Source organism: Fulmarus glacialis, unplaced genomic scaffold, assembly GCF_000690835.1.
Source record: "Fulmarus glacialis isolate BGI_N327 unplaced genomic scaffold, ASM69083v1 scaffold1302, whole genome shotgun sequence".
NCBI classification, from domain to species: Eukaryota; Metazoa; Chordata; class Aves; order Procellariiformes; family Procellariidae; genus Fulmarus; species Fulmarus glacialis.
Genome location: NW_009199548.1, coordinates 33,500 through 50,463, shown reverse-complemented (window position 1 = coordinate 50,463; position 16,964 = coordinate 33,500). Strand labels below are relative to the sequence as shown.

Below are 16,964 nucleotides of genomic sequence, written 5' to 3'. Positions count from 1 at the left end.
GTTTACTTGAAAATGTTTCTTTCCACTTTAGTCCATCTTCAAACCTGTTACACTATATTCCACTGACTAGTATTACAAATCACACTGACATGTTTCCTCATACTTGTAAAAGGTACAACTACAGTAAATTGTTTCACAAGGTGTTTGGAAAAAACATATGTAAGAAATTATTTTTTCCCTCTTCTTCTATGATGAAGCAGAAGCTTAGTTTTAAAGTAAAAAGAACAGTCATTATAGAGCTAAATATATTTGACATATTTAACCTCACAAATAAATAAATATATACAAGGGAGGTTACAGCATGTCAACTACAAAATAGAAGCTTTACATTGTAGAATTGAGAGCATCCAAGAGCATCTAACTGACACAGTTTAAGATTACTACATGGTAGTAAAAAAGAGAAAAAAATCTTAAATCAGCAAAAATATAGGTAGCTGTACATTAAACTGATCATCAGCTTCAGTCAGGATACTGTGTTTGCTTTTTATTTATCTTTTACTGATCTGTTATGTTTTATTGATTCCTCATTTTTTCAGGAATGTTTAGTTTTCCTTCTCTTCACTTCTGAACACCTTAGTCAGGTAGAAATCTCACAGTAAGCTGCTATGTGAACACTATTATCTACAGTAGTTAAGCAAGTGGGATGATAAAATATAAGTTCAGTAAATGCTTGTACATAATCTCTCCCTAAATTATTTCCCTTATTAAAGATATCTGACAACACTCACGCCTGTTAATAATTACATTTTAAGTGTAATTAAAATCGGGTTGACTTTCATTCATACCAGTATTTGCAGTTACGAGACTGAGGTTTCGTTAAGGTCTGTGTAGCGCCAGCAGTGTTTCTGGACGGAATACCGTCAGGACATCCTCCTCCCGCCAGGTGTTTGCAGCCAGGGAAAATACGCCATTTGTGCGGTCACAGCATTAAATGATCTCTGCACGCAGAAGCGCGTGCAGAGAGCAGAGAAAGGCACAAATCCTCATCCCTAATCACTGAACATCCACCTGCTTGGCAACTGAAAAATCTCACAGCACAACTTTCTGGTCACCTTCTGAATACAATTAATTTAATATTTGGCTAAAAATATTGTGGTAAAAAAAAAAAGCCTTTTTAAAAATGAGAATTTCCATTAGGAGACATTCTCCTCTGAAAACACTATTTGAAAATACCTGTGACGTTTTGGCCCATGCCTTCAGTGACACGTGCAGTTACAATTTTTACAAAACCTGTCACGGGGCGAGACGTGCTTCATGAGGAGAGATGCACTTTTGGCAGTCATGGCCGCATGCTAATGTGTCACACATTTATAGAGATTAAAACAAGTAAGCATTTTGTGCTCTTTTCTCTTCACACACACACAACTCGGTGTCATTATGCACACAGAATAGCAATGCAAAATTCCCTCATGTTGCCTGAACGCTGTTTAAACTCTGTGCCTCCAACCACCTCAGTCGAGTCAACCAACCGGGCGCAGGAGGGGGATACTGATACTGATACTGATAACGTTATGTGCCCGGAAAGATGTTATTTATTTATTACTGGTAAATGTATTCCAGGTTATTCTAATGTTGCAATGCCATCTGATGGAGGTGTCTATACATACAGTATATCTGAAGTACAGAAACTGACAAATGAACCCATGGGCTTACAAAGTATTCATCTTGTGTTTAAATACTTAAGTTTTAGCACCGTTCATTGTTCTTAGATTGTCTGTGGTACACATTGTGGCTTCCTCGGTCATATTTACTGTGCATTATTATAAAAATATGTGTGGAGAGAGATCTAGGTATATATTTATATATCTATACATAGTTGAATGTCTTCTATTTTGTTTAGTGAAAAAGAACATTAAACCTAGAATTGCGATGGGAGATGCTGCATTTCATACATACCAATCAATAAATGTTGAAACATGACCTTGTGTAAACTTTGGATTTACCTGTGTACATGTTCTGCACAGATGCAAATGATACGTACAACTGTCTGTTTCCATACATATCAATGAGCTTAAAATTTGCAAGAGTTACTAGCAACCTGCACGCCCTTCTCAGCCAGCATATCTATGTAACAAGTGTGTCTCTATGCACATGGATACAAAATAGCCTGAATTTACAGCACGTACTGCTTTGGTAAGCAAGATTTGCATGATCAGGTCTGTTCAGTCAAAAACGGTTTAAAATAACCCTTTAACACCGGTGTTAGAGTTTTACTCACTTACAAATAAAGAACAGATGGCACTAGACAGTCAAGAAGCAAGAATCTAACAAGTGTCATAGGGGAAATCCATATTCTTCAAAAGAAAAAGACCATCAGTAAACTGTTCAATAAGAGCTTGCCTGTACTGCGTGACATGTCTGCTATTTTCTCCAGGAGTCAAGACTTGCTTCTGTTTGGACTACATAATTTAGAGTTAGGCTTGTGGCTCTTCAGTCTTAAAAAATATTTACACAGGATTACAATTAGCTGTCCAGGCATCGTGTTGGCTGGCACACATTTAAAAACAGCTCAATACCATGGTGGAAAATTGTCTTTTTCCACAACAGTAAAAAGGTAGAGAAATTGGTCCTCGAGTGGAAGCTGTTAACAGAAGAACATTATAAACTGGGAAAAAATCACTAAACAGGTCACATTCTATGACATCCAGTATTCTCAATTCCAGGCAGACTTTTGTCTTCCTTTGGTTCAAAAAATTCAGAAGCCCGGTTAGAACTTTGTGCTGTGACTAAATGTGTCGGACATCATGATATTTTTATAGAAGTTGTCGGAGTGAGGATTGCAGTATCCCTTGACCTTGTCAATAACCTGGTGGACAGGGATGATTGACGTCTGGTCTCCATCCTCCTGGGCAAATTTTGAAGATGGCTTGTCAAGAAAAACATTCTCTAGGAAGAGGAAAAAGTAACAAGAAGTTAGGGCTTCTTAAGCAAACTCATAGTTTAAGAGGTGTGTCACTCCCACATATGTATGCCTTCAATTGCCACTACTGCTGAATGAAATTACTTCCCTAAAAGCCAGCAAACAACTTTTTGGCTTGGCATTGCTTCTTCTAAATTCTTTTCAGACGCCTGGTTTTGTGGGCAGGCTTCCCAGGTCTCTCTTGAAATTATCCCCCTATTATTTTACCTAAAGTGTAACTGACTCCTATGACCCCTTAATATATTAATTCACTTTTGATGCTTTGAATCTTTCAAACTAAAAACATTTTGACAGCACTGGAAAAGGGGTGACCTCCGTAACATCTGGTAAATATCTTCATAAAATAAAGTAGTGGAAAATGACAGTAAATGGATTTAATTATTTCAACAGTGGAGGTCTTAAGCTATGCACAGAAATAACGTATTCTGCGCAGCATGTAGCAGAAGATGACTTGCATCTTAAATCAGGTAACCAGAGCCAAAACTGGCCTAAACTTTGCGCTTGCCTAGCATCACTTTGTCTTTTCCATAATGTGGAGGCCACAGACTGAACAACTGTGGGGAGGAAAAGATGCAGAAAACTGGCATCCCTTTAGAGTTCACGTGCTATAAGCCAAGGGTGGAGCTGAAGAGAAAAAGGAGCAAGGCACTTCCCAGCCGGGCTGGGAAAGTCTCCTTCAGCAGCTAACAGTGTTGCTGTTCGGAGAACGGTCAGTAGGTAGAGCTCATGTAGTGAGCAATGAGGAGGAGAGAGCCTGTATCTCATTTTCTCAAGTACATTGCCCTAATGAGCTCTCTTATCTCTTCCATTGTAGTGAATAAAGCTGGAATTAATTCTTTTAAGTCAGGCAAGGTTTGGACCATCGCAAGCCGACAGTAAGAGGGAGCATCCTGTGAAGCAATGTTTTCTACGAGTGACATTTTTGATGGCTGTTTACTAGAGCTTGGTGAAATCACCTTCAAAAATTCCTTGGTAAAGGATCATTTAACAATTTTTCATATTATTTAAACTATGATTTCATACAAAACTTATTCCTTATAGAAATAAACCACTAATTAAATATAAACAGAAAAGTAACCCGCCCCTGCAGAAGTCATGGTATCAAGCCATAAAAAAGTATAAAGTGTTGCATGAAGGAGAAATAGATTGCAGAGTGAGAAATCAAAACAGTTGTACTCATGAGGAAAGAAACTGGCATGTTCAGGCATATCAGAATGATTTTTTCAAAGCACGCAAGAATGTCCATGAATCGCAGCAAATAACTCCATGTCCAACGGCAAACTGCTGGGTACTTTCAAATGTGTGCCTTTCAAATGTATGCATTTATTAGCCAATGGTACTACATTTTGAAGTTTTTCTACATATCGAATATCTTATTACAAAGATGAAAAGTTAATTCTTCGTCTTTAAGGAAAGTTGTACCACCAAATTCACTGCAGAAATAATCTTAACTTCTCATTCATAGAAGTGTTATATAGGGTAGTCGTAGACAGTAGGCCACACGATGCCAAAGTGATTGCTTTCGTCCACCCAGTAGGGTCCACCCAATACTCATGTTCAAATCAGTGCATTCTGCACTCAGCCAGCAGTTCACAGCACGGCTTTCAGGCGTATATAGTTTGTCATTCAGACTTACTTTGGGTGTGAGTGGAATGGCTAGAAGACTAATTCCATAACGGCCATAGACCAAATAGAAATACAGTATCTTAAAATTCCTGTAATAACTTCTAAAAATACTAAAAACTTTTCTAGGACTCAATCAGATTGGTTTTGCTTTTTAAGGTATGCTTTGTGTATGGGTGTTCCAACTTAATCTCCTTTCCCCAGACTACTGTAAACAGGGATTAATATCAGGACATGGTCTGTTTTCGAAAATGGTATCTTCCAGATGCTTCACGCCCCATGCAGAGTGCAGACACCCGGAGTCCGAAGCACACCTATCCTTTGATTCAGCATCAATGGCGCAAGATGTAATAGTGAGAAACAAGCAGCGTTTCTGATTAGCAGTCCTTTGTGTCAGTGAGGACATCATGCAAGTGGCATCCCTCCACCCTGTTCAAACCATGCATTCAACAAAAGCAATTCTCACTTTACCTGTAATGCTCCACCACTGATGAGGAAAGGGCCTTAGAAGACATTATCTATACCATAAACACATGAATGCTTGTGTCAATTCCAGGGAGCACATTATAACCATATTAACAAGAGTTGCCAAGACATGTAGCTATTACATTGTTTGCCTGCAATTTGGCTAAGACATCAAACTGAGAAGTTTAGCTGTATTAAAAATCAGAATCTTAATGTTATTTTCTATTATTTTAACACGTGATAAGATATGTCAGTATTTTAAAAGCTAACGTTAGGAAAAATTCCTTTGGAGTATCACAAAAAAATGTCTTTTCAGAGATCAAAGCAAAATGTATTAAAATTTTAAAAATATAGAGAAAACTCTGGTATTCCCTTAATGTCCAATAAACAATCACATTACAAACTATGATTACATTACCAACTGCAATCCCATTTAGGAAACAATTTATGCATGGGATTAAGCTCACCACTTTTGAAGAAAGTACATGAGCATGTTCCTAAATGCAAGTTTCTTTCAACGTTCTACTTCTTACCTGGAACTGTTTCATTGTTTTGCTTCAAGAACGCATTGCAAAAACTCCAGCACTAAGTCTCTTTAATTGTCAGACTGATAAAAAGCCCTGAGTCCAACAAAACATTTAAGCATATTTTTATCATTACTCCCAACACCAAGGGTCTAAAGGTTGATCTGCCACGAGTACAAATGGGGATTCTCTGTCTGCAGAACGGAGAATGCTCTGCAATGGAAAGGGCATGATGCTCTCCTCCTCGACTATTAAATTAATAGTAGCACTGTGATCGGTGGACATTATAGATGCTGTTCGTGGAAGACTGCTGACAGAAGTGTCACTTCGTAGGAGAGAGAGCTGAAGACAGCTTGCTCAGGGCAGCTGGGTGCGTGGCACATCAAACGTGTGATGGCAGCCGGGACGGGCACCCTGGTGAGGCAGGCGCCAGCGGCGTGCTCCCAGCGCGGCTGTGAGCGGCAGTCCTGAGAGCAAGCTCAGGTACACTGGCGATTTTCTAAGATACCGCTCCTTTTTACTGTATTCAAAGCAAATGTACTTCATGTATATCCTCGATAACCAAAAAAGATTTACACTCTTCAAACACCTGATGCACAACCCCTCGTGCTAATGGGTGCACTGAATATTGGTTAGTGAGAAAATAACAACGTAATTCTTAAAAAAGGGGATTTTTAGACAAAAATTGTGTGCCTAACTGAACCAGGTCATGATCATCAACAAAAAAAAGAAGGTATTTCCTGGAAACTATACCACATATCAAGAAAGGAGACTGTACCATCATAAACGAGACATTGGGGACTTCTGAAAATAATTTATACTTTAAGAAACAACGTAAATTTCCTTCCAGTAAAATCATATATTCCATATCTAAACATTGTTTCTAACAAATATTTTAAAGCAAGTAAACACATCTTTGGGTTAAATATGTGCGCAGATTTTATTTCCACTATGTTTCAGAAGAGGATTCTGTGATGTTACGTGACTTTACACAGGAAAAAAGCATGAGTTCACAAAAACCACTAACAAAAAAATGTGAACTATTTAAGTGATTTGCTGAAATATTATCTCAGACATAAGCAAACAGACTTGCAAATCATTCCAGCTGCTCTCTTTTTCTGCTCCTTTAAAGTGTTCTTAAAACGAGCACATTTTTATGGCATGAGTGGAATACAGATGATGCCTTTTACTACATATACCATTGACATCTAAATAAACAAGCAGTACATAAGGCACGCTATTTGTAGAAGGGAAAGACAATGCAAACTCTGGGAACACAAGTATCAATTTCCAAGTAGCCTCCATTTGTCTCTTTACCCATAAATGTTTTACAGTTAAATGGAAGCAGTTTGACCATGTGAATCAACTGTGGACTTGGGTTCAGAAGACTTGATTCCTATTTCCAGATGTGCTGCTAGCTTTCATGTTACCTTGGGCGACTAACATCATCCCCCTGTGCTTTGGTTACTCTGTGTTTACAATGGGATATTAAGACTCACCTTCTTTTAGCCAAAGAGGTGAAAATGCTATAAAAAAGTAAGGTTTGCTTTTGTCACGCCTACTTTGTTTAGTATGGGAACATACCCAGATCAGAATTATATATTGGATGTATTGTATATTAGGTCAAGATTCTTATTAAACAGTAACATATATTTTAAAAATACTGAAACTATACAAATTGGTAAAATTTTCTCACACTAACCTTTGTTAATCCCTACTGTACCTTTAACATGAAACTATTTATTTACAGATGCACTGTGTTACAGTGCAAGAACTCACCTGTATGGCTGTTTCGTTTGCAATATGTATTCGTTGTAGATTTTGATTTGGATGTTAAGTAGGTTGAATTGGAGCCGATGGAACTAGAGGATAAGGATTTCCCAAGATTATCAGAACTCTTCTTTATGATATTGGTTGCTGTTTTGCTCCAATCTAAAAATGATTGAAAATTTTTACATAAATAATTACTGTAGGTACTAAATGCTAATTTACTCAATTACAAACACTTCAAGTATCAGATGCATTTCTTAATGTTGTTTATAACAAACAGCCTATCCTTTTCCTGTCAGGTAGCCTCTTTGGTTCTTAAGAAACACAAGAATTATTCCTACTTGATTTACTTTGCTGTTTACCACAGTAGTTAAAACTGGTGGCTCTAACACTCTAACAATCATTTGGCTGGACGGCAGAACTGTAAGATCTGGCTTTCCAGGATGCAGGAGAGCAGTGAAGATCTGTAGCAGTATAAGGATGCCAAAGTTTCATCACCTGAACAGAGAAATTCAAAGGGATAGATGGGAAAGGGATGGATAGGAGCATTTACAGAGGTCTTATAATTTGAGGGCTTGATCTGCTGAGGTAGATACTACATACTAGTGGATCTGCACTTGTTGTTATAGGGTTTAGCATACTGGTGCACTATTAATAACAATGAATAATAACGCGTATTCAGTAGTTCACATTTGAAGAGTTTTGTCCGAACCATTAACACAATAGGCTCTTATACTGGAACAACTTCCAAAATTAAATTAAATAACTAATACCAATAAACTTATTGAGGAAAATTGACACTGAAAAACTCATCACAAGTGTCCCAATACCAGCAGAATAAATGTAACTAACTACTTTTTTATCATATGCTTGCAGGCAAGTACAGGTAGTTTCACACTTTAGTCTTGTTGCCATTATTCACTGTATTGCAATGAAATTCACAAAATGGAAGAGAAGTCCAAACCCAAGACAGATGGGACACTTTAGCCTTGACTTAAATCAAGACAAATATTTTATCCTAAATCACTGCTATAGGGTATCGGTTACTATTCCTCTGATCTAGCTATGCCAGTGTTGCAAGGCTTTGGCTTGTTTGTTTCTTTGCTTTATCATAGCATGCCCTAAAGTACACTTCAATCAGATAGGTATGCAAGTTCACATTTGGCTTATATTTCACTGTTCTGCCTGCAAATTGTGTCAGGTTCATGGAGAATAAAACCAGCCGGTGGTGATGGCCAGGTGTAATGATAGCACATTAACTATACTGCTGAAGTACTCAAATCCTTCAGGTTTTTATTTCTATCATACCCACAAGCTGCCCAACAGCAGCATAAAAATCTGGAAATAATTTGATCCATCTGTGTTTTCCAGTTCAGGAGTTACAGCATGAACTACATGGAAACTGAACATACGAAACAATCTGGATGCCTGATCTGAATGAATACGCTTTTCCTAATTTCTATTAACTCTTTGAAATCACGAATCAGGTTTTCTTACTACAAAGTGAAAGCATAAATGTTTTATAGTGTACAATGAGAATGCATTCTCTAAACAAACCAGAGCAAGACAAAGCAAAAGTCTTGATGGCAAAGCAGTAACTTAAAAGCTTGAAACAAACCTTGAATGCCAAGAAAGGACGGACACAAGGGTATTTGGCGCACTGTTATAATCCGGGATAGACTGGCTTACCTTACTAGGCAATGAGCTTATGCCAGTTTACATCAACTGTAGATTTCAACCCTGGTCATTGAGCAAGAACCATATGAGCAGGAATTGTATGGTCCAAAATCATTACATCAGACAGTAAAGCAAGATCCAGTTGCATAAACACAGGAGTCTAATGCCATCCGAGATGGCCAAAGGTGCAGGAGACTATAAACGCAGTGTCCCAAGTGCTGCATTTTGAAGTGTCCAAACCAACTGCTCTCCTTTCTCTCTGAGAGTTGCAGATAAAGATGAACTTCAATTCTGGAACCTAATCAGGCTTCTGCTAAAGGAATTTTCTATGTTTTTGAGTCTCTAATGGTCTCTCTGAATTGTATGGTGAAGGACAGAACAGTTTGAAAAGGTGTCAGAGTATTTCTATCTGCATTTTAAGAGTTGCTCCTACATCAACCTAACAATCCACACAATTCAGTCAACACAGTATAATGTAGGAGAAAAGGAGTAAGATTGGCTTTTGAATGACAGAGTTTGAATCTCTGGATCTTTTTTTTTTTTCCCCCCAGGGTCCAAAGGGCCTTCCAAAACCATGCTTATAGCAGCACAAAATTTAGTAGCTGCCTTCATTGGAAAACTGAAAAAGAAGACTCGAGAATTTCTATGAAGTGATATCTGAAAAGTCCCTTGGCAATTGTTAGTACTGAAGTGAAGAGACAGCCTATGATTAATCTGTTTTTCCACATCTCTGGCTTACATTGTATTACATTAAAAATAACATAGCAAGCTGTTCACCTGAACTTTTATGGACTACTGCAGCATCTAAGGAGGGGAGCTGTGAATTGCTTTTACCTGAATTGTCTGCCAGTCGGAATCTGCCGCAACAGAGATGTCTCCTCCATTGCTTCTGCACGTTTTCTTTCATCGCGCAATGGAATACAAATATAAATAAACCTGCGACAAAAGCAAATGAACAGCAAATGAAGCATGTATTTATAAATAGACAAATAGATTAACTAAAATCTCCTAACAAAAGACTATGAAGTACAAGCAAAGGAAAATCATAAAGTTTTCTTGTTGTCATCTATGCCTCATTTAAGACGTATGGAAATTAATTAAAGGTTTCCCATCCTCTAGCTGCTATATAAGTGCTTGGGATATCAAACGAGAGAGCATAGGACCCCTTTTATTGACACTTGATTTAGATCCAGTTCAGTGTGGATCTTTTAATTATTTTTTTGGCTTAGAGGAAAATAATTAAAAGGTTTTATCTTTGAACCAAATGAATATTTTGCAACAGCAAGAGCCAGATTGCAAAGTAAATACAGACACTACTATATTAGCAAGAAGATACTTTATCTCCTCCTGTTCCGTATCTACAGAACTGTGGGCTGTATTCTTTTAAAACCAGAAGTCTTGTAATTGGAACTAAAGAGTGCCCTGAAAAAGCACACTTGGATGTATGTACATCACATGCACGTACTTGAAATTATTATGAAAATGGTAAGAATATGTTCACAAGCACTAATTAGGCGTCCAGCTACTTACTTCTGAAGAAAATTACTTGGTTTGTGCATGCAATCACAAAAAATGTGTTTAAGAATGTTTTTGTAGAGGTCATATTTCTCATGCAATTGTATAATCTTTATTTTCAAGACAGAAGATAAGCATCTACGGTGTGGTAAAGAAGGTCCTAACTGGGCGTATGGTATGATTTCATCATTCTACAGAGATACTTTGGAGCTAAATATAGAAGTTGGAAATCTCATATGCTCCTGGTGCTTCCCAGGCAGGCACTGGCCGTGGAATCTTCCATTGTTCTCCGGCTTGGCCTGCTCTTGTTTTACTCTTATTCACTGGGAGAGAGCCAACCTGGGGCTGAACACCTGATGGCAAAATGTTACCGCCAAACCCCTCATGATTATCTCTCAAACAGGAATAAATACTACATAATGTGGGCAAACAGGGTTAAATGCCATCCTCTAAGACTGTTCCTTCATCATGAATAGCTCCGTATACTAATGTCTACTGTGTTTCAGCTGGTAGAACACAATGGCAGGGTATAGCTTGGAAAAAACTGCTCTGGAGCATAAAATTATCCTCTCTCCTCCAGAGTGCTGAAACGAAGAAGTCTCCGAAAAACTCTCTAAGACTCAATTTAGAGTTTTAGAAAGCAGGTATTCTTTATTGCAGCGCTGGACGCACAGGGGATCGCTCCACCTAGTGTGCGTGCCAAATCACGTAACCATAGGGGTTAAATGCAATTAGAGTATACATATTCATTACATTTCTGAGAAATAATCTAAATATTCATGTTATTTCCCGGAATTCATTAACATATGCAAATGTCCCCAACGCATGCGCCCTGGGTGGTCTTTCGGGGTCCTCTGGTGGTCGTCGATAGTCTTCATCACAGTGCCCTCTGGTTGAACTCAGTCTTCACGCATGCTCCGTTTGTCCCTTGGCTTGGTTTACGTGTTTTTTACTTGTAACAAGCTAGTTTATTCCAGTATACGTTCCCAACAACCCTACAAGGTTAGTTTCTCTATCTAATTAACGTAAAGTACAAAGTTTCAAGGCTCTTTTATCTATTGAATGTCCCGCGTATTTATTCATGAAGCATTCCTAACCCATCTACATCATTCGAACCAAAGAATCTCATGTCTCTTAGCTGTTCCTTTCCTTCCTTATAAGGTTGTTCCGTTTCCGTGGTTGCTGCTCACTGGAGTCTAATACTTCCAAGATACACAATTTATCTACATACCTACAAACACAACACCTGTTAGTTACCTAACTTTTAAACAACAAATCTTAACAAACTATATCCACTACATCAATTTGAGACTTATGATATTACTCCCTATCAGTGCTGAGGTCTAATTTTGCATGAATGCTTGTCATTGAACTGGACTTGTATTTGCTTATAGCCGTAAGGCCAGGCTACAACACTGAGATCAGTTAACTTTAGGTAAAGGTTCTGTCATGAAACACATTTTTTGCAAAAGTTTTCAAGAGCTGATGGGGAAAAAAAAGGAGAAGCAAAATTTAAGGAAGGCAAACATACCTTAATGCATCCCATATGCAAGCTCTGTTGAATTATGGTTACTATGTTTGCTTTAGTAAAATATTTCTGTGTGTGATTTGTTTTAAGCACAGAGTAATTCCAATGCAGTCACCAGCAGCTCTTACAGGCTTAGAGTTATGCAGTTGTTTGTGGCCCAAAGTACCTCTTAGGACTTCTGTACAGCTTCGAACTTACTAAATTGATGCTTAATTAAATTGTGATGAATGTTTGGAACATTCTGAATGGTTACAAAAAGAAAATGCTTATGTCTATAGTAATACAAAATGAATGTACTGCATTAAGTACTTTGCCTTTGCCCTGTCTGGGCTTGGTCTCTGAAATTTTTTTCTCTGTATTCCATTATTCATTAAGTTTACAATGTGCTTTAGTAACACAGCTTTGGTTTTGTTTCCCAGAGCCAAATCAGACCCTAGGCTTGGCTCTAGCTTGGTTCTGACTTGAAAGTATTTGGCTTGCCCAGGCATATATATAAAATGAGCAGCCAAAAGAGAGATGTTCCCAGATTTTTTACTCTGAGCGTCAAAGAGAGAAAAATCATTTCCTATGTAGATGAAATAGCACAGTACAGTAACACCAGTAGTTGCTGCAATTTACTTTTTCACTGTCAGTGCATAGAAAACTAGGTTGATGGAGGCTGCTGGTATAGCTTAAAATACTAGTGCAGTTTTCAAAATCTTGCAAGAGAGAATAAGCGTATTTACTGAGGGCTCAATAACTAAGCTCATGCTAATACTTGTGAAGGACTTGCCATACCGAACTGCTTTTTGCTGCTAGGAAATGCTTCCTGATACAAATCCTAAATTTTTCTTTGCTCCATTCCATCCCCTTACTGCTACATGTGCACTACACCAATTGTACGTGATTTTAAACATCCTCTTTCTTGCTTCTTTAGCTTTGCCTAGCTCTTTCTGACACAGCAACAAGCATTTTCAGATATGGGATTGTTATCTTCCTGTGCTTGATATGACAGGCCTGAACATACACTGTGCCATCTTCGCTACCACGATCTGTGAAAAGCTCATCACTCCTCTTCTTTTTGCATTTACTCCTCAAGTTTTTCAGTTTCATCTTCCGACTTAACTGTCTTCCAAATATTCATTTTCCATTGAACAGTGCTATTACTCCATAGAGACTTAAGCAGTGGTGGTCAACCTTGTGTGCACTCTGCACATACAAGCTTAATTGTTTGCACTGGAAATTCTGGTTACAGAGAACTTGCTGAATTTGATCCTTGGCATGCTTTTCAGAGTTTTAATCTTTTTTCATGTTCTTCCCATACTTCTAATCTCTCTAGGCCCTTCTGAATTTCTAACACGGACACATTGCAGCAAATACTTCATTATGCTGCTAGGGGATTATCAGAATCTGTCCTTTGGAAAAAAAAGTCTTTAGTATGAACACCACATCCAAACAATTTTTGCCATTTTGCCTAGCATTTTAGGTTGAAACTGAACCAAACCAAAAACCACAACATTATTTTCTTTCCACGAAAGCTCAATAAATCTTTTAGTGCAGTAAATACATCTCAACTGTAAAAGATAAAATCCACACAGCGTTAACATTAAGTACTTTTTCCATAAAGGGAAGATATTTTGCTGTCCCGGGGAGAATGTATATTTTATCTCAATATTTGTGTGGCACAACACATGCTCCTCCAATGACATTCTTGGGTTTGTTTTTTGTTATGTTTTGTTTTGGGCAATTTTATTTTTTATTTCAATATGTGTGTGGTATAACACATGCCTCTCCAATGACCTTCTTGGGCTTTTCTTTTTGTTATGTTTTTAGTTGTTCTTTATTAGTGGGTAGGGCAAGTGGAGGTGGAGATTCTTACGTTGTTTGGTACATATGCAAATTTCAGCTTTGAGCTGAAATTCTTTTAAATGTCAGCTATATACTTCTGTAATTTATAACCATTTGATTACAATTTATAACATTTTTCAGAAGGATGAACTACGTTGGAAAAGTAAAATATTCAAAACTTCAGTAAAGGAAACAAAAATAAGCTGACTACAACAGTTGCTGGATTTTCCTTAAAGAACCAAAGAATATCCCATATCTCTGTGCTATCTCTCTGCACTGAAACAGGACTGAATTTTGTTTTATGACCTTCTCATGCCTTAATAAAATAGTTATGAGCTTTACAGATTCCCTACAGGAATAAATTAAGGAAAGAGACTTCCTATATTTGTTATAATCAGTGAAAGGAAATGTCGAAGGTCACACAGCATCTATCTCAACAGAGATCACTGCAGACTATTAGTTAGGAATAGTACCATTTATAATAAAGTGCATTTTACTGAAAAGACCTTGAAACTGATTAATTTAAGTAGGATATTCAACCCATGTGTAGTTTGTATCATTATTCCACATAAGGGGAAAGTAATGATGTTTTAGTATCAAGGAAAGATCCACAGAGCTTGGATCTGAGTCACCCAGTCAAATCACTGGACATAATACGTCCCAGAAAGCAACAGCTCAAATATTATTTGTTCACAGAACAGAAATTCAGCTTACCTTGCAATGAATTGAAAATGGAGAAGAGGTACAGGAAAGGAAGAGTTAAGGGACCCCAGGCAAAAAAGGCAAAGCCCCACGTCATGCCCAGGAGGAAGGTTAGGCTGACCACGCTACGGAGGTTCCTCAGGATCTCTTCCTTCAGGCTCCGATTAGTTCTTTTCCCATTCCTCCCACAGATCTGCACCATCACCACAATAAACATGGCAACGTTCATCAGAAACACGATTCCAAAATAGCCGGCACAAGTCACATAAAAGACAACTTCATTCTTGATCCAGCAGCTGCAAAAAAACCCAAAAATATGATCATTTTTAGATAAAGCAAACTATCCTCTAATTATTTACATGACTACAAGGAAAATCAGTCTGTGTGTGATTCCACTGATGCAGAGCTATACTTTCAAATGAAACCTTTGTCTTTTTTGCTTGTAAATAGGATGAAGCCCACTGGCATCTTAAGTGTGACTATGGTGCATAGTAGTATCATGTCAGAAATCTGAGGGTTGTACCACATTTTAGTTAAAACTATTTAAAAAGAAAATCTGACCTCAGGTATAAGCTGTGGGAACTGCAATCCCATCGTGGAAAGTTTAGACTCAGTATGAGTAGCTTTACCACTTTCATCTGTGTGAAGCATAGGGCGCTTTAGTAACAGAATGGGCAAAGTTGGATCTTCAGTGCCAAAATCTCGAGTTTCTGCCACTTGAGCTAAAGGAGAACTCACACAGCTCTGGAGAAGAAGCAGGACGGGTAGTCCTTTGAGGTAGCCACTTGACAGTCAGCCACGTGAGACATCTAGCTTATTCCTCTAGCAGCAAATGGCCAGAACGCTTAACATGATACTTTAATAAAAATACAGAATGCCATTTTTATTTATCATGATGAAGCTTTGTCAGGCAAGGAACAGAAAATAAAGTAACAAACAGTCACATAAAAATTTTGGCATTTGGAGACTATTACCTGGACATCAAGATAAGAACACAGAAAGCTAATGAACTACATTGACAAAAGGCTGGTTTATTTACAAAGGAGACTATTTTTATATTACTTCTTTCTTTGCTCTTACCTAGAAGATATAGCTTTCATTTAAGATAAACCAAAACAGGTACGTTTATTTTATTTTCATGACAAAACTTATGAATTATTCTTTTACCAGAGGAGTGTTTGTACTGGCATTGGGTAATGCAGATTTCCCTCCAATTTTCCTTATAGCCTTCTTCACACTTCAGATTCAAATAATTTAGATGACAATTTTGCCCACTTTGCTTGTTTAATGCACCTCTGATTTTTCCAAAGCAATCTGACCAACGCTATTTTTTTTTGCAGACTGTAAATGCTAAATTCTAAGAGATTAAAAGAAATACTCACAAGTCGTCTCCTCCTTGTCCGTTAGCATCTTTGCCATATAACTCTTTGCCATAAACATGACTTGCATTTGTATTAGCACTTGCTAAAACAATTGCTATCACCAGAGCGGGCAAACCTGAAACACAAGAAAACTTGTAGTTTGCTTTCAGATCTCCTAAACCTTCAAAATCATCAGGCAAAGCTGAATTATTGATGTCTCCATCCCTATTGCTTTAGTACTGAGTATCCTGAGGTAGTTCTATGTCAGATAACTGCACAGAGATGTAGAAGGAAACAATTTTCAAACAGTACAAATGTATAAAACTTTCCAAGTACTTAATGGGCATTAACGAATAAGCCTCATAATGTTCTGTAAGGTAGAAAATCTTATTTTAGTATTTGATATGGAAACTAAAGTAGAATAATCTCCCTTAATTACTCACAGGTAAATTTGCAACTGCACACAGGCTCTCATAATAAAGTGAGAAGAAGATTAACAAACTATTACAAAAATGAGATCTAACAGAGGGATGGTATTGGGATATTATTTGAGGGATTTTTTTTCAGAGATGCTAATGTCACTTGATGAAGCTGTGGAACCGGGGAACTTGAACCTGTAATTTCTCCACTGCTTCTCTCAATTGATAATGTCTTCTTTTTTTCTACAGCATTATATATCCTTTACTTAAACATGTCTGAAAAAATGAAGTAAACTATATATTTTTAATAATAAGGTAAAGGGAATATTTTGCAAAAGTAACAGACAACTATGCAGAAGAGAACTCTGTGCAGAGACGTACAGCTCACACAAAAGAAACGTATGTTTCCTGACATGCCTTATTTACATGTCTTATCCTTGCTATGACAAAACAGATTCAAAGGGGAAGAGGTTAATTTGCTTTTCCGACCACTCAGTCCTTGTCCTCTGCTGAGGTTGCCAAAGAGGATGCTAGTTGCCAATGGAAAGACATCAATTATCAGCTGGACTGAGGTCAGTGCTCTAGCCATGAGGTTAATGGTTTTGTATTGTGTTGTATTATTTCAAACACAAT

General features: G+C 37.6%; 1 protein-coding gene across 1 annotated transcript in view; it reads right to left on the bottom strand.

The window, feature by feature from the left end:
- Positions 1-2,669: 2,669 nt before the first annotated feature.
- Positions 2,670-16,964, bottom strand: part of GPR126 (G protein-coupled receptor 126) — a gene marked incomplete at its 5' end in the record, with an annotated part of 45,972 nt that continues 31,677 nt past the window's right edge. Inside the window, 5 exons of the mRNA XM_009573279.1 lie at positions 2,670-2,886; positions 7,312-7,464; positions 9,814-9,915; positions 14,564-14,847; positions 15,934-16,048. Of these exons, the coding sequence (XP_009571574.1) occupies positions 2,708-2,886; positions 7,312-7,464; positions 9,814-9,915; positions 14,564-14,847; positions 15,934-16,048 (833 nt within the window). The remainder of the gene's footprint in view (positions 2,887-7,311; positions 7,465-9,813; positions 9,916-14,563; positions 14,848-15,933; positions 16,049-16,964) is intronic.